This window comes from Ranitomeya variabilis, chromosome 2, assembly GCF_051348905.1.
Source record: "Ranitomeya variabilis isolate aRanVar5 chromosome 2, aRanVar5.hap1, whole genome shotgun sequence".
Classification (NCBI taxonomy): domain Eukaryota; kingdom Metazoa; phylum Chordata; class Amphibia; order Anura; family Dendrobatidae; genus Ranitomeya; species Ranitomeya variabilis.
In genome coordinates this window covers 298,304,658-298,323,588 of record NC_135233.1, presented here as the reverse complement: position 1 = coordinate 298,323,588, position 18,931 = coordinate 298,304,658, and the positions used below count along the sequence as shown (strand labels likewise).

General features: G+C 45.1%; 1 protein-coding gene across 4 annotated transcripts in view; it reads right to left on the bottom strand.

Moving 5' to 3' along the window:
- LOC143805609 (phosphatidylinositol-binding clathrin assembly protein-like) overlaps positions 1-18,931 on the bottom strand; it is a 115,838-nt gene that overhangs the window by 82,460 nt on the left and 14,447 nt on the right. For all 4 annotated transcript variants that reach the window (XM_077285123.1, XM_077285125.1, XM_077285124.1 and 1 more), the window contains exon 2: positions 602-744. In XM_077285123.1, coding sequence (XP_077141238.1) covers positions 602-744 — 143 coding nt within the window. The remainder of the gene's footprint in view (positions 1-601; positions 745-18,931) is intronic.

Below are 18,931 nucleotides of genomic sequence, written 5' to 3'. Positions count from 1 at the left end.
GTGGACATGTGTAACAACTGGATCAAAGATCTCCTGCTATATTTGATACACTAGTAGATGAAGATGCCCACTAAACCAAACGTAATGCTCATTTCATAAGCATGCATATTTCTTTTTTAAGCTCATAATTTGTAAAAAGATGACATAATTCTTTATTATATTGCTACTGCATAAAGGTGTTGCCTAAAACTTTGAAACTGATGGCCTATTAAGTTATCATTATCAGATTGGTGTTGAACTAACAACCCCATTGATCAGCTGTTGCCAGCTCCTGCAGAGAGCAGATATACAGTGTGTAATTCAGCTCCATCTCCTGTGGGGGACATCCTCCAGGGCTGCAGCATCCACACACAGCCACTACACAGTATACAAAGCATTGCTTCTCCATCTCTGTTCACTGGACACCGCAAAACTTGCAAAAAAAAAAAAAAAAGGGGTGTTGGGACACCCGCCAATCTGAGACTGATGAATGATCACAAGAATAGGCAATCAATATTAAAAGTCAACACTACAACAAAATTACACTGCAATACTTATTACAGTATACAGAGAATTGATTCTTTACTGCAGACCTATGGCCTTATAAGATGTGCAAGCTTACCTCATTACCATACATCATAAGGTGATGTGTTGTGATCAGGGCTTTGAACACTACAACCCAGCTACCATTGGCGGTCCGTTCAAAGAGCGTGTCGGCCAGCTGCGGTATGTTAACATTCATTTCATTTGTACATTGGATAAGATCTGATAAAACACAAAAGTTAGTACCGTATGTTACAATCCTTAATGAAGCATAGGGCGATAACACATCACATTTCTTTTCAGTTACAACAGACATCAAATAATTTATAAATGTATCAGCAATTTCCTTATAAAAGCAAAGCATCTGAGAAAAAAAAATGCAGATATAAAATTATACCATTGCCGCTTGCTTTATAAGAGGAGAATTATAAATGCATCTCTGCATTTTCTTCAGGATTGTGGGAATTCAGATTAGTGCACAATTCCATGCCAGAAACAAAAGCAGAACTAGCACCAGCATGCATTTAAAATTAAATCCCATAAAAATGGAAAAATAAGTAAGAGTTGTCTACTTTTGAATATTTATTTCTCATAAGTTCACCACGTTATAGGAGATCTGTGGTAGAACCTGCATCAAGTGCTCAATTCCTACTCCCAGCGCCTGGCACCGGTCCTGTAGATATTACACGTGTGTCAAGCACAAACATACTGGGCGCTTCAGAGAGAAGCTCTGATGAATGTGCAAGTGTCCTGAAATTGGAATTCCCCCATAATAAGAGATCAATAATAGTTTAATCATTGCTTTTCCAAAGCACAAGTGTTTGTGCAAAGGATTCTTCCTATTTAGATAAAACGACTTTATAGGCTTATGCCTACGAGGCTGATGAATCAAGTCTGGAGATCTGTGGCCAGACCGAACATCGCAGTTCATACTCTGGACCCTGAATGTCAGACATATGAAACTTGTATTACAAATTTTGATAGGAAAGCAAAAATATTGTTTTCCTAGAAACAGCACCACTCCTGTGCCCTGGCTGCATCTGGTTCTGAAGCTCCTCGCTATTTAAAGTAGTTGTTTTCTACTGATCACTTCTGAATTAGGAGCACACAAGGATGATGCATGTGCTTTGTGTGGCAGTCACATTCAGAAGTTTTCTTTTTCAGTTTACTTGTTGTATCCTGTGCAATTGGGTACAGGCGAGCACATCGCGCAGCTACACGGGCAGGTACTAGTGAGCGCACCGCGTAGGTATGTGGGCGAGTACTAGTGAGCGCACCGCGTAGGTATGTGGGCGAGTACTAGTGAGCGCACCACGTAGGTATGTGGGCGAGTACTAGTGAGCGCACCGCGTAGGTATGTGGGCGAGTACTAGTGAGCGCACCGCGCAGCTACACGGGCAGGTAATAGTGAGCGCACCGCGTAGGTATGTGGGGCGAGTACTAGTGAGCGCATCGCGTAGATATGTGGGCGAGTACTAGTGAGCGCACCGCGTAGGTATGTGGACGAGTACTAGTGAGCGCACCGCGCAGCTACACGGGCAGGTAATAGTGAGCGCACAGCGTAGGTATGTGGGGCGAGTACTAGTGAGCGCATCGCGTAGATATGTGGGCGAGTACTAGTGAGCGCACCGCGTAGGTATGTGGACGAGTACTAGTGAGCGCACCGCGCAGCTACACGGGCAGGTAATAGTGAGCGCACAGCGTAGGTATGTGGATGAGTACTAGTGAGCGCATAGCGTAGATATGTGGGCGGGTAATAGTGAACGCACGGCGCAGCTATGAGGAAGGGTACAGGCGAACATTCTGTTGCTCTGCCGGTGTGTACATGTGTGTTCTGTTCAGCCACGGAAGTGCGTACAGATGTATTCCTTGCTACTATACTAGTGTATACAGGATAGATGAATATTGTGCCGCTCTCGGCTGCCAGATTAGTGTATACAGGTCATGTGCAAGCAGCTGCCGATACATTATAATTAACCTACACTTCCTGGTACTGAAGGATTGGGCAATCCCTGCAATCAACTGAAAGCGGCTGTAAAGAAGTATATATGATTGAATCACCTATAGATGGAACATTTGTATTACGTTTATGCCTCATTCAGACGTCCATGAATCACAAACGATCTATTCGTGATTTTCACAGAACGAATATGTACACGTTCTAAGAAAGAAAATTCCACCCATCTTTCCCATACAAGGTTTTAATTGTGAGCGACGACTGGTTTCCTTTCCAGTCCCCATTCAGATGAGGCCTGGTTTGGCACATGGAGAGGCAGAACGTTAGTGACAGGGACAATCCATATTAAAAGGTCACCTTGACCTTGCGCCCTTTGATCAAAAACGTTAACTAATACCTTATGTTTTTAATGTTTGCAGCAATATTGGAGTTTATGTATTCATTAGTTGCAGTGTGCCGACGCATCGTGTATGTACATGTACACATTCTAGTCTATGGGTTATATGGGGTAGTTCACGCTTTTTTGTGTACAGTGTAAGCTTTGGATTGGGAGTCACAGATTAAAATCACCATAAATCTCTGGTAGTCCTTGAACATCATAGACAGCCCACATATTTCATCCGTGAGCGGTCTGACCAAACACTGTAATGTATAGGAGAAGCTTCGCAATATTTGTTTTTTTCATACGTGGAAAAACGCTGATGGTAAAAACTGACACTGACCAAATACTGATGACATTCAGATCCAAAACACTAAGGGTATGCGAACACGATCAGTAATTGCTGCGGGTTTGACGCTGCGTACTTATGCAGCGTCAAACCTGCAGTGGCCAGCTGTTACAGCATAGTGGATGGGATGTCAAGAAATCCCTTGCCCACCATGTGTCTACAGACACCTGCAGATCACCCGGGGAGACGGACATGCCGTGCTTCTTTCTAGACAGCAGAATGTCCATTTCACCAATAGAATGTATTGAATGTGGTGAATCCGCACGGTTCAGTGAACAGATGCGGATTCACCTGCATTCAATAGACGGCAGTGCTTTGCACACAGCAAACAAACGCTGCATCCAAAGTGCTGATATTTCCAGATTGTGTGCATTCATCCTAACAATGGTTTGTGTTATTGCCTATCAAGTAAAAAAAAAAAAAAAAAAATCACTGTAGTCTTAAAGAGGACTCATACTGACAGGTTTATTTTCATCTGACAGCCATTATTGTTATTGCTGACCTTTTTATGCTTGTGAATTTTCCTTCATCTTGGGTGTAAGCTCACATTTTACTTTTAGGCTGTGTGCACACGTTCCGGATTTTTCACTATAAAAAGCGATAAAACTGCGAAAAAAACGCTCACATTAAGCATCCTAGTAATAGAATGCAATCCGCATTTTGTATGCACATGCTGTGTTTTTTTCCCGGAGCGGAAACGCATTCCGGAAAAAAACGCAGCATGTTCATTAATTTGCGGAATCGCGGGGATTCAGCACACATAGGAATGCATTGATCCGCTTACTTCCCGCATGGGGCTAGGCCCACCATGCGGGAAGTAAGCGGATCATGTGTGGATGGTACCAAGGGTGGAGGAGAGGAGACTCTCCTGCACGGACTGGGCACCATATCACTGCTTAAAAAAAAAAAAGATAATTAAAATATATTGATATTCTCACCTTCCGATCGCCCCCAGAGTCCTCCCGCCTCTCAACGGTGCACGCGGCAGCTTCCGTTCCCAGGGATGCTTTGTGCGAAGGATCTGGGATGATGTCGTGGTGACCGCGACGTCATCCCAGGTCCTTCGCACAAAGCATCCCTCGGAACGGAAGCCGCTGCGTGCACCGCTGAGGAGGAGATCGGGGGCCGTCGGAAGGTGAGAATAACCATTTTTTTTAAATTATTTTTAAAATTATATCTTTTTACTATTGATGCTGCATAGGCAGCATCAATAGTAAAAAGCTGGTCACACTTGTCAGACACTATGTTTGAGTTTGACAAGTGTGACTAGTCAATCAGTTTTCCAAGCGATGCTACAGATCGCTTGGAAAACGCTAGCATTTTGCTAGTGTTTAGCGGGAAAATGCCGCGGAAATTTCCGTGGCAATTCTGCAACGTGTGCACTTATATACCTATAAGCTACCAGGAGCATAATGCCCCAGAACAATAATGCATAACATCATCAGCTTCATCTAAAACATGTACATTTTATTAACAAAGTACAAAAAAAGTGAAACAACAAATATTGAGGACAAGGTGCATGACTCAAAAGGCACACCAACATGGATATGCACACGTAAAAAGATTTTAAGGGTTCAATCACAGGACTGTATAGGGTATACAGTATGTCACATCAAGCGACAGTGGTGCAAAAAATATGTATATATATTTTCTGAGGTGGGAGGGAAACAGTGGTCTTAGGTTAAATAACCAATTACCCTTTAGTAGGAATTGACCCTGTCCTTCCTAACATCCACCCATATTGCAACCTGCCCAGAAAGTGCAAATGTAGCTAAACCACAAATCATGTGTTGCGCTTACCCATGTGTGCAGTCTCCTGTATGGGGTGTCCTATAGATAGCCCCGTTTCGCGTTTAGAGCTTCCTCGGGGGGCTGTGTGGATACTGATAAATGTTTTTTTTATATATATCATTACTACAGCTGCTGCTACTTGCCGTATGAATGCTGCGGCGCATGTGGGCGGATCCCCCCCGCCAACACCGCGCTCCTTCCGGCTATCCCAGCGACGCACAGAGAGGGAGGAAAACCCCCGTGACGTCAAAAAGTCTGAGCGTCGCTGTTTACAGATGCCATTGGGGGCGCGGCTTGGCTGGGAGTCCATCGCGCATGCGCACTGCTACGGCGGCCATTTTGGATCAGGGAGAATGTGCTGGCAGGATGAAGATGCAGGTAACATATAACGAAAAAGTGAAATACACACCAATTCTACATAAAATACATCAAAACCATATGCAGATACATATATTGGATCCCAAAAGGTCACAGAAAGGTTTCCAAAGTGTTACAAACTATATCTTCATAGTATCCGCATCTTCATATATGTAGCCCGCCGTTATTTTGGGATACTCTAGCGGCAGACAATGCCACGCTTCTTTCATTTGATTATGTATTCAAAAGAATATCCCAGCAGCAGAACGGCCTGTTCTTAGGTGAATATGAATGTGATTTCATCACCGCAAGATGAATATAAACTCGACATAAAGTGACTAAAACCAAAAAAGAACAAAACAATGATTAAAAACACAATACAACGAATTAAAATGTGAGAAACAAAAGAAGGAGACGAATTCATCCCAAAAAGCGTCTACAAAAATGGAACAAAGGATAGTTTCTCATTGAGGCCGTTTGGGGCCATAGTCCCTAATGACACAATCCACCGGCACTCTATTTGTGCCAAAGTACGTTTAAGGTCACCCCCTCGACTGCCGGAATGGACCCGATCAATTCCCCGTACCTTGAATGTATCCGGGTTACAATCATGATATAATCTAAAATGTCTCGGAATGGTCTTAAGTTCCGAGACATTAACAGCGTCCCTAGCCGCTATAATATCCCTGACATGTTCTCGGACCCCGACTCGAAGTTCACGGGACGTGAGACCAATATAGATCAAATTACAGGCACAAGTAGCATAATATACTACATAGGTAGTGCTGCATGATATATAGCTTGTAATCCGGTAGTCCCTACCCCCTCCCGCCGCCGAAAAGGTGGTGGCTCTGATGATGTTCCTGCATGCCCTACAAGAACTACATGGAAAACAACCCCATCTCTGTGGTCCTGACTCAAAAATTCTAGGGGGAGCAGGAGCATAATGACTCCTTACCAACTGATCTTTTAGGCTCCTCCCCCTTCTAGCTGTAAGAAGGGGACTCCCAGAGAATTTTTGGGTCAGGACCACAGAGATGGGGTTGTTTTCCATGTTTCCGTGTGGTCCTGACCCAAAAATTCTCTGGGAGTTCTCCCAGAGACCAGTTGCTCTGCAGACCTTCCAGGCCTATTTCCATCAAGAGAGATCAGCCACTTAGATTCATCTCCACATTTAACCCCTTCATGACCCAGCCTATTTTGGCCTTAATGACCTTGCCGTTTTTTGCAATTCTGACCAGTGTCCCTTTATGAGGTAATAACTCAGGAACGCTTCAACGGATCCTAGCGATTCTGAGATTGTTTTTTCGTGACATATTGGGCTTCATGTTAGTGGTAAATTTAGGTCGATAATTTCTGAGTTTATTTGTGAAAAAAATGGAAATTTGGCGAAAATTTTGAAAATTTCGCAATTTTCACATTTTGAATTTTTATTCTGTTAAACCAGAGAGTTATGTGACACAAAATAGTTAATAAATAACGTTTCCCACATGTCTACTTTACATCAGCACAATTTTGGAAACAATTTTTTTTTTTGCTAGGAAGTTATAAGGGTTAAAATTTGACCAGTGATTTCTCATTTTTACAACAAAATTTACAAAACCATTTTTTTTTAGGGACCACCTCACATTTGAAGTTATTTTGAGGGGTCTATATGGCTGAAAATACCCAAAAGTGACACCATTCTAAAAACTGCACCCCTCAAGGTGCTCAAAACCACATTCAAGAAGTTTATTAACCCTTCAGGTGTTTCACAGCAGCAGAAGCAACATGGAAGTAAAAAATGAACATTTAACTTTTTAGTCACAAAAATGATCTTTTAGCAACAATTTTTTTATTTTCCCAAGGGTAAAAGGAGAAACTGGACCAGGGACGTTGTTGTCCAATTTGTCCTGAGTACGCTGATACCTCATATGTGGGGGTAAACCACTGTTTGGGCGCACGGCAGGGCTCGGAAGGGAAGGAGCGCCATTTGACTTTTTGAATGAAAAATTGGCTCCAATCTTTAGCGGACACCATGTCGCGTTTGGAGAGCCCCAGTGTGCCTAAACATTGGAGCTCCCCCACAAGTGACCACATTTTGGAAACTAGACCCCCCAAGGAACTTATCTAGAAGCATAGTGAGCACTTTAAACCCCCAGGTGCTTCACAAATTGATCCGTAAAAATGAAAAAGTACTTTTTTTTCACAAAAAAATTATTTTAGCCTCAATTTTTTCATTTTCACATGGGCAACAGGATAAAATGGTTCCTAAATTTTGTTGGGCAATTTCTCCTGAGTACACCAATACCTCACATGTGGGGGTAAACCACTGTTTGGGCACATGGTAAGGCTCGGAAGGGAAGGAGCGCCATTTTACTTTTTGAATGAAAAATTATCTCCATCGTTAGCGGACACCATGTCGCGTTTGGAAAGCCCCTGTGTGCCTAAACATTGGAGCTCCTCCACAAGTGACCCCATTTTGGAAACTAGACCCCCCAAGGAACTTATCTAGAAGCATAGTGAGCACTTTAAACCCCCAGGTGCTTCACAAATTGATCCGCAAAAATGAAAAAGTACTTTTTTTTTCACACAAAATTTCTTTTAGCCTCAATTCTTTCATTTTCACATGGGCAACAGGATAAAATGGATCCTAAAATTTGTTGGGCAATTTCTCCTGAGTATGCCGATACCTCATATGTGGGGGTAAACCACTGTTTGGGTGCACGGCAAGGCTCGGAAGGGGAGGCGTGCCATTTGACTTTTTGAATGGAAAATTGGCTCCAATCGTTAGCGGACACCATGTCGCGTTTGGAGAGCCCCTGTGTGCCTAAACATTGGAGCTCCCCTACAAGTGACCCCATTTTGGAAACTAGACCCCCCAAGGAACTTATCTAGATGCATAGTGAGCACTTATAACCCCCAGGTGCTTCACAGAAGTTTATAACGCAGAGCCGTGAAAATAAAAAAATAATTTTTCTTTCCTCAAAAATGATTTTTAGCCCAGAATTTTTTATTTTCCCAAGGGTAATAGGAGAAATTGGACCCCAAATGTGGTTGTCCAGTTTGTCCTGAGTACGATGATACCCCATATGTGGGGGTAAACCACTGTTTGGGCGCACGGCAGGGCTCGGAAGGGAAGGCACGCCATTTGGCTTTTTGAATGGAAAATTAGCTCCAATCATTAGCGGACACCATGTCGCGTTTGGAGAGCCCCTGTGTGCCTAAACATTGGAGCTCCCGCACAAGTGACCCCATTTTGGAAACTAGACCTCCCAAGGAACTAATCTAGATGTGTGGTGAGCACTTTGAACCCCCAAGTGCTTCACAGAAGTTTATAACGCAGAGCCATGAAAATAAAAAATAATTTTTCTTTTCTCAAAAATGATTTTTTAGCCCACAATTTTTTATTTTCCCAAGGGTAACAGGAGAAATTGGACCCCAAAAGTTGTTGTCCAGTTTCTCCTGAGTACGCTGATACCCCATATGTGGGGGTAAACCACTGTTTTGGCACACGTCGGGGTTCGGAAGGGAAGTAGTGACGTTTTGAAATGCAGACTTTGATGGAATGTTCTGCGGGCGTCAGGTTGCGTTTGCAGAGCCCCTGATGTGCCTAAACAGTAGGAACTCCCCACAATTGACTCCATTTTGGAAACTAGACCCCCAAGGGAACTTATCTAGATGTGTAGTGAGCACTTTGAACCCCCAAGTGCTTCACAGAAGTTTATAACGCAGAGCCGTGAAAATAAAAAATGTGTTTCCTTTCCTCAAAAATATTTTTTTAGCCCAGAATTTTTTTATTTTTGCAAGAGTAACAGGAGAAATTGGACCCCAAAAGTTGTTGTCCAGTTTCTCCTGAGTACGCTGATACCCCATATGTGGGGGGTAAACCACTGTTTGGACACATGCCAGGGCTCGGAAGGGAAGTAGTGACGTTTTGGAATGCAGACTTTGATGGAATGGTCTGCGGGCGTCACATTGCATTTGCAGAGCCCCTGATGTGCCTAAACAGTAGAAACACCCCACAAGTGACCCCATTTTGGAAACTAGACCCCCGAAGGAACTTATCTAGATGTGTGGTGAGCACTTTCAACCCCCAAGTGCTTCACAGAAGTTTATAATGCAGAGCCGTGAAAATAAAAAATAATTGTTCTTTCCTCAAAAATTATGTTTTAGCAAGTAATTTTTTATTTTTGCAAGGGTAACAGGAGAAATTGGACCCCAACAGTTGTTGCCCAGTTTGTCCTGAGTACGCTGGTACCCCAAATGTGGGGGTAAACCACTGTTTGGGCGCACGTCGGGGCTTGGAAGGGCGGGAGCACCATTTGACTTTTTGAACGCAAGATTGGCTGGAATCAATGGTGGCGCCATGTTGCGTTTGGAGACCCCTGATGTGCCCAAACAGTGGAATCCCCTCAATTCTAACTTCAACACTAACCCCAACACACCCCTAATCCTAATCCCAACTGTAGCCATAACCCTAATCACAACCCTAACCCCAACACACCCCTAACCACAACCCTAACCGCAACACACCCGTAACCCTAATTCCAACCCTAACCCTAATCCTAACCCTAATCCCAACCGTAACCCTAATCCCAACCCTAACCACAACTGTAACCCCAACACACCCCTAACCCTATCCGTAACCCTAACCACAAGCCTAATCTTAACCCTATTTCAAACCCTAGCCCTAATTCCAACCCTAACCCTAAGGCTATGTGCCCACGTTGCGGATTCGTGTGAGATTTTTCCGCACGATTTTTGAAAAATCCGCACCATGGGCACAGCGGATTTGGTTTTCCTTAGGTGTACATGGTACTGTAAACCTGATGGAAAACTGCTTCGAATTCAATCCGCTGCGGATCCGCGGCCAATCCGCTGCGGATCCGCTGCCAATCCGCGGCCGATCCGCTGCCGATCCGCGGCCGATCCGCTCTGTGTGCACATGCCATAACCCTAACCCTACCCGTAACCCTAACCCTACCCCTAACCCTAGTTCTAACCCTAACCCTAGTGGAAAAAGAAAAAAAAATATTTTCTTTATTTTATTATTGTCCCTACCTATGGGGGTGATAAAGGGGGGGGGGGGGGGGGTTTATTTATTATTTTTTTATTTTGATCGCTGTGATAGAACCTACCACAGCGATCAAAATGTACTTGTAATGAATCTGCCGGCTGGCAGATTCGGCGGGCGCACTGAGCATGCGCCCGCCATTTTCCAAGATGGCGGCGCCCATGGAGAAGACGGCCGGACACCGGGAGGGACATGGAAGCTAGGTAAGTATGGGGGGGTGGGATCGGAACACGGGGGGGAATCGGAGGACCGGGGGAGCGGACAAGAGGACCGGGGGAGCGGACAGGAGGGAGGAGGGGAGCGGACAGGAGATCGGGGCAGAAAGGACGACGGGGGGGGCGATCGGTGGGGTGGGGGGGGGGCAGATCGGGGTCTCCAGCCATGGCAGATGCTATTGCAGCATCGGCCATGGCTGGATTGTAATATTTCACCATTTTCATAGGTGAAATATTACAAATCGCTCTGATTGGCTGTTGAAAGTGAAACAGCCAATCAGAGCGATCGTAGCCACGGGGGGGTGAAGCCACCCCCCCCTGGGCTGAAGTACAACTCCCCCTCTCCCTGCAGATCGGGTAAAATAGGAGTTAACCCTTTCACCCGATCTGCAGGGATGCGATCTTTCCATGACGCCACATAGGCGTCATAGGTCGGATTGGCACGGGTTTTCATGACGCCTACGTGGCGTCAAAGGTCTGGAAGGGGTTAATAACAGGTGGGATGATATTCGGGAGATTCTACAGAGGCATTGGTCAGTATTGAAAACTGAACCCACTTTAAATAAGATTTTGCCTGAAAAGATCAGTTGGTAAGGAGTCATTATGTATCTGCATATGGTTTTGATGTATTTTATGTAGAATTGGTGTGTATTTCACTTTTTCGTTATATGTTACCTGCATCTTCATCCTGCCAGCACCTTCTCCCTGATCCAAAATGGCCGCCGTAGCAGTGCGCATGTGCGATGGACTCCCAGCCAAGCCGCGCCACCAATGGCATCTGTAAACAGCGACGTTCAGACTTTTTGACGTCACGGGGGTTTTCCTCCCTCTCTGTGCGTCGCTGGGATAGCCGGAAGGAGCGCGGTGTTGGCGGGGGGGGGATCCGCCCACATGCGCCGCAGCATTCATACGGCAAGTAGCAGCAGCTGTAGTAATGATATAAAAAAAAAAAACATTTATCAGTATCCACACAGCCCCCCCCGAGGAAGCTCTAAACGCGAAACGGGGCTATCTATAGGACACCCCATACAGGAGACTGCACACATGGGTAAGCGCAACACATGATTTGTGGTTTAGCTACATTTGCACTTTCTGGGCAGGTTGCAATATGGGTGGATGTTAGGAAGGACAGGGTCAATTCCTACTAAAGGGTAATTGGTTATTTAACCTAAGACCACTGTTTCCCTCCCACCTCAGAAAATATATATACATATTTTTTGCACCACTGTCGTTAGATGTGACATACTGTATACCCTATACAGTCCTGTGATTGAACCCTTACAATCTTTTTACGTGTGCATATCCATGTTGGTGTGCCTTTGCATCATGCACCTTGTCCTCAATATTTGTTGTATCACTTTTTTTGCACTTTGTTAATAAAATTTACATGTTTTAGATGAAACTGCTGATGTTATGCATTATTGTTCTTGGGCATTATGCTCCTGGTAGCTTATAGGTACCGTATATATGTATATGGGAGTTCTGCCCCCTCCCCTCCCCGTTGGAGTGCAATGGGTACTCCCAGTAGAAGGGATTACGTTACTAACTGTATCCGCAAGGTCGGTGTTTGTTATAAAGTAACGTGTGCACTTAGCCTTATCTATATATATAATTGTCTAAGGGGTACTTCCGTCTTTTTGTCGGCAACTTTCGTCACGGAAATCCCGCGTCGCTGATTGGTCGCGCCAGCTGCCTGTCATGGCTGCCACGACCAATCAGCGACGAGCAAAGTCAGATTAGTCCCTCCCTACTCCCCCCTGCATGCTTCACTACTGACACATGACCCGCACATGGTGCACATGGTTATAATGGGGAGGAAGCAGCGAGCACTCACAATGCGGGACATAGAAATACAACGGGGAGATCACAGCGGCCGCCATCATCTGACCTGTGCCCGGGGCTCCGCACACTCCCGGGAGCAGCCACGATGTCCTCCGCCAGCAATGGCCTCCATGCCGGACTACAGGAAGGGCGGACTATCACCCCGCACGTTAACAGCTCTTCGGACCCAGCCCATGTGCCGGCACTGTGGAGTCCTGCAGGGCGCCCCGTGTGAGCCACACTCCCGGCCGGGCCCTCAGCATCTGTCATCTACACACGTGTCCTGTTGATGTTAGGCGCGGGCCGTGTGCTGCTCCTGCACTGCCGGAGATGGCGCCTCCGCCGCTCTCACCACCGGCCGTACATCTGCTCCTCTCATGGACGGACGGGCCGGGGACGGTCTCCAGAAAGCTGCCATACTACTTGGGCTGTGTTATATACTACGTGGCCTCTGCTATATACTACGTGGCCTCTGCTATATACTACGTGGCCTCTGCTATATACTACGTGGCCTCTGCTATATACTACGTGGCCTCTGCTATATACTACGTGGCCTCTGCTATATACTACGTGGCTGGGCAATATACTATGTGCCCTGTGTTATATACTGCGTGGGCTGTGCTATATACTACGTGGGCTGTGCTATATACTACTATACATATTCTAGAATACCCGATGCGTTAGAATCGGGCCACCATCTAGTAGTGTATAAGACCCCAGAGATACACCTTGCGCTGCCCTTTTACATGTACGAGCTGCTGCTCCCCACTAGACACATTGTGTTTGCATATTGTAGGTGGTAACATGCCATTCGTGTATAGGCACATGACACAACCACATCAATAATATGTCCCTGCGGCCTCAGTTACATGACATTTTACATATGAAACATAATCAGGTGAAAAGTGGAAGTAATAGGGGTGCAAGAAAAGAGCAAAGTAGTCAGGCATTTTACAGTCCATAGTATCATCTCATGACATCTCAATTTCACCACACAATCTACACCACAATTATTACTCATATGTCCTCTTTAGTCTGAGGCTACATTGCAATTCTGGCCACAAGTCACGCAGGCAAAGATTGCTCTATGCTACATTACAGATTAACTCACAAGGGTGGTTTGCACGTTAATGACCCGGCCAATATTTACAATTCTGACCACTGTCCCTTTAGGAGGTTATAACTCTGGAACGCTTCCATGGATCCCGGTGATTCTGACACTGTTTTCTCGTGACATATTGTACTTCAAGTGAGTGGTAACATTTCTTTGATATGACTTGCGTTTATTTGTGAAAAAAATGCAGAAATTTGGCGAAAATTTCACAATTTTCCAACTTTGAATTTTCCCTTAAAATCACACAGCTATATCACACAATATACTTAATAAGTAACATTTGCCACATGTCTACTTTACATCAGCACAATTTTGGAACCAACAATTTTTTTTGTTAGGGAGTTATAAGGGTTAAATTAGATTTCTCATTTTTACAAGACCATATTTTTTTCTTTAGGGACCACATCACATTTGAAGTCACCTCGAGGGGTCTATATGATAGAAAAATACCCAAAAGTGACACAATTCTAAAAACTGCACCCCTCAAGGTGCTCAAAACCACATTCAAAAGGTTATTAACCCTTCAGGTGCTTCATAGGAATTTTTGGAATGTTAAAAAAAAAAAAATGAACATTTAACTTTTTTCATGAAAAATTTACTTCAGAGCCAGTTTGTTTTATTTACCAAGGGTAACAGGAGAAATTGGACCCCAAAAGTTGTTGTCCAATTTGTCCTGAGTACGCCGATACCCCATATGTGGGGGTAAACCACTGTTTGGGTGCACGTCGGGGCTCGGAAGGGAAGTAGTGACGTTTTGAAATGCAGACTTTGATAGAATGGTCTGCGGGCGTCATGTTGCGTTTGCAGAGCCCCTGATGTGCCTAAAGGTACCGTCACACTAAGCAACGTCGCCAGCGATCTGTGACGTTGCAGCGTCCTAGGGAGCGATATCGCTGTATTTGACACGCAGCAGCGATCAGAATCCCGCTGTGAAATTGCTGGTCGCTGCTAGAAGGTCTGCACATTATTTGGTCGCTAGGTCGCCGTGTATCGCCGTGTTTGACAGCAAAAGCAACCATACCAGCGATATTTTACACTGGTAACCAGGGTAAACATCGGGTTACTAAGCGCAGGGCCGCGCTTAGTAACCCGATGTTTACCCTGGTTACCAGCGTAAAAGTTAAAAAAAACAAACAGCACATACTCACCAGCGCGTCCCCCAGCCTCTGCTTCCTGACACTGACTGAGCGCCGGCCCTAAACTGAAAGTGAAAGCACAGCGGTGACGTCACCGCTGTGCTGTTAGGGCCGGAGCTCAGTCAGTGTCAGGAAGCAGACGCTGGGGGACGCGCTGGTGAGTATGTGCTGTTTGTTTTTTTAACTTTTACGCTGGTAACCAGGGTAAACATCGGGTTACTAAGCGCGGCCCTGCGCTTAGCAACCCGATGTTTACCCTGGTTACCCGGGGACCTCGGCATCGTTGGTCGCTGGAGAGCGGTCTGTGTGACAGCTCTCCAGCGACCAAACAGCGACGCTGCAGCGATCGGCATCGCTGTCGCTATCGCTGCAGCGTCGCTTAATGTGACGGTACCTTAACAGTAGAAACCCTCCACAAGTGAGCCCATTTTAGAAACTAGACCCCCCCCCCAAGGAACTTATCTAGATGTGTTGTGAGAACTTTGAACCCCCAAATGTTTCACTGAAGTTTATAACGCAGAGCCGTGAAAATAAAAAAAAAAGTATTTTTTTCCCCACAAAAATGATATTTTAGCCCCAAAATGTTTATTTTCCCAAGGGTAACAGAAGAAATTGGACCATAAAAGTTGTTGTCCAATTTGTCCTGAGTAAGCCGATACCCCCATATGTGGGGGTAAATCACTGTTTGGGCGCACGGCAGAGCTCGGAAGGGAAGGAGCACTGTTTTACTTTTTCAACACAGAATTGGCTGGAATTGAGATCGGACGCCATGTCACGTTTGGAGAGCCCTTGATGTGCCTAAACAGTGGAAACCCCCCAATTCTAACTCCAACCCTAACCATAACCACACCCCTAACCCTAATCCCAACCCTAACCCCAACCCACCCCTAACCCCAACACACCCCTAACCCTAATCCCAACCCTAACCCTAATGGGAAATGGAAATAAATACTTTTATTTTATTATTTTTCCCTAACTAAGAGGGTGATAAAGGGGTGTTTGATTTACTATTTATAGTGGGTTTTTATGATTGGCAGCTGTCACACGTTAAAAGACGCTTTTTATTGCAAAAAAAAATTTTTGCATCACATTTTCAGAGCTATAATTTTCCCATATTTTCACACAGAGTCATGTGAGGTCTTGTTTTTTGTGGGACAAGTTGACGTTTTTATTGGTACTATTTTCGGGCACATGACATTTTTTGATCGCTTTTATTATGATTTTTGGGAGGCAGAATCAACAAAAATCAGCAATTCATGAATTTTATTTGGGTGGGGCGTTTATACCGTTCCGGGTGTGGTAAAATTGATAAGGCAGTTTTTATTTTTTACGGTGTTCATGAAAGGGGTTAACTCGTGGGACAGTTTTCTAGGTCGGGTCGTTACGGACGAGGCGATACTAAATATGTGTACTTTTATTTTGTTTTTTTACATAAAGACATGTATTTATTGGAACAATATTTATTTTTTCCTTAGGAATTTAAAAAAATATATTTTTACATGTTACCGTATATACTCGACTATAAACCGACCCGAGTATAAGCCGACCCCCCTAATTTTGCCAAAAAAACTGGGAAAAATTATTGACTCGAGTATAAGCCTAGGGTGGTCAATGCAGCAGCTACCGGTGAATTTCAAAAATAAAAATAGATGCTCCATACCGTTCATTATGGCCCCATAGCTGTGCCATGTAGTGCTCTGCACCATTCATTATTGCCCCATAGCTGTGCCATATAGTGCTCTGCACCGTTCATTATTGCCCCATAGCTGTGCCATATAGTGCTCTGCACTGTTCATTATTGCCCCATAGCTGTGCCATATAGTGCTCTGCACCGTTCATTATTGCCCCATAGCTGTGCCATATAGTGCTCTGCACCGTTCATTATTGCCCCATAGATGTACCATAGAAAGCTGTGCCATTGCTGCTGCTGCAATAAAAAAAAAACAAAAAAACACATACTCACCTCTCTTGCTTGCAGCTCCTCAGCGTCCCGTCCCGGCGTCTCTCTGCACTGACTGATCAGGCAGAGGGCGGCGCGCACACTATATGCGTCATCGCGCCCTCTGACCTGCACAGTCAGTGCGGAGAGACGCCGGGAAGATGGAGCGGCGCCCGGCATGTGGAACGCGGACAGGTGAATATGTAATACTTACCTGCTCCCGGCGTCCCGCTCCTTCCCCCGGAAAGCTGGTCTTCGGTGCCACAGCCTCTTCCTCTATCAGCGGTCACCATTACCACTCAGAGAAATGAATATGCGGCTCCACCCCTATGGGAGTGGAGTCCATATTCATTTCTCTAATGAGCAGTCCCACGTGACCGCTGAACAGGGGAAGAGCTGCGGCACCCGGAGACCGTGGGACTGCAGGGACAGCGCCAGGAGCCCCGGAAGCAGGTGAGTATGCCTCAGCGCCCTCTCCCCCTCACCCGCCGACCCTGCCTCGAGTATAAGCCGAGAGGGGCACTTTCAGACCAAAAATTTGGGCTGAAAATCTCGGCTTATACTCGAGTATATACGGTAATTTTTTTTCTTACTATTTTACATGGGACCTCACTGTATAAAGTGCACAGCACTGTGTGAGATCAGCGATCTGACAGGTAGTGTAGGAGGCTTCTCAGCGCCAGCTCTCAGCAGGCACTGACATGCCACCTCCCTGCAGGACCCCATGGCCATCTTGGATCCGGGGGCCTGCAGGGAGGAGGCCTTCGGAACAAGGCAATCACATCGCATTGTTCTGAGGGTCTCAGGGAAGAATGCAGGGAGCCCCCTCCTTGCGTGATGCTTCCCTATGCCACTGGAACGCCGCGATCTTGTTTGATTGCAGTGTTCCGGGGGTTAAAGTGCCGGGAGCGGTCCATGACCGCTCCTGGCACATAGTGCCGGGTGGGTCATTCCATTTCAAGTGGACCAGTGGTCCCCACTCGACCTTCTCCGATTTTGCTGAAAATTTATAAGGATGTACATGTATGTTTGAAAAGAGGTTCTGTAAATTTTTAGGGCCAGATCTCAAATACATTGGGCACTGTTGACCTTTCACTGGAGGTTCCACCAAGCCTGCGGCTTCAGCTAAGAGGATTTTTGCAAACTTTGGCACATAGCCATTAGAGTTCTATACTGGCTATGATGCTGAAATTTGGCATACTAGCTCAACTTTTGCTGCTAAACACGATAAAATTATTACTGGCTATGACAAAACAATATTTCAGCCGCCATTTTGTGTCAAAGTAGCTTGAAAAACGCGTCGCATAAAATTTATGCTAAACTTTGCCCATATATAACTCAAGACCAAAAACCAATAGTAACTGGTGCTTTGCCCTGTACACCAAACATCTACATGACTTTGCATTGCTGCAATATCACGGTCAAAGCATATGTATTTGTGGAAATATTCACACCCACATATGATGAAAAACTTTAAAAAAACGAATTTTACCTATTTTTAGGTCAAATTTCTCAAAAAGGGTACCCCTAAAATATATTAATTCTGATATCATTAGAAAGAGCACATTTTTCTCTACAAGGATCATTGGGGGTTTTTTTTGGAGTCTCTCAGTTTAAGAAATGAAAAATGCCACTGAACATGGTGTTATTTATTAATACGCAATGAATGGTAACTGCAGTATTCAAACCCTTGCGTTGGTCCATGGTGGTTATACCACAACCAATTCCCTAAGAATTGGTATTATAATCCTATTATGAATTGTAATAATGCTGTCTGTCGAGAATTGGCAGCCCCATCGCCTAGGAGCCGTGGCCGATAGCCGTGCAAGGCGAACCTCGGGCGGTCTCTATCGCAGGTTCCGAAGCCTGAGGGTGGGTGTCTTTGCCTAGGATCCCAAGCCTAATATTGGGTATCTTTTGTTGGTTCCCAAACCATAATGTTCAGTCTAAGTGGTCTGGAATTGTTGCTGAATTTGCAACATAATCGGTTCAGAGAAGCTGTATTGTCGGCCCATTGCTGTTGCAGCTGGTGCTGGAATTATTGCTATGATTGACTGCTCGGGAATCCAGCATGTATCATTTCTCACAGGCCAGTGAAAGAAGCTAGCTGGTCCATGAGGATGCATAAAATTAATTAATGCATCATGCATGTGTACCATTCACCAAAATGTCAAACTAATGCTTGCAGCATGCCCAATCAATGATGACTACAAAGAGCTCATATGCAAAATGGTCTGTGGAATTGTATGCTTGGCCGTTGTGATAAATGCCCGGGTCCTGAAGTTTTAAAAGAAT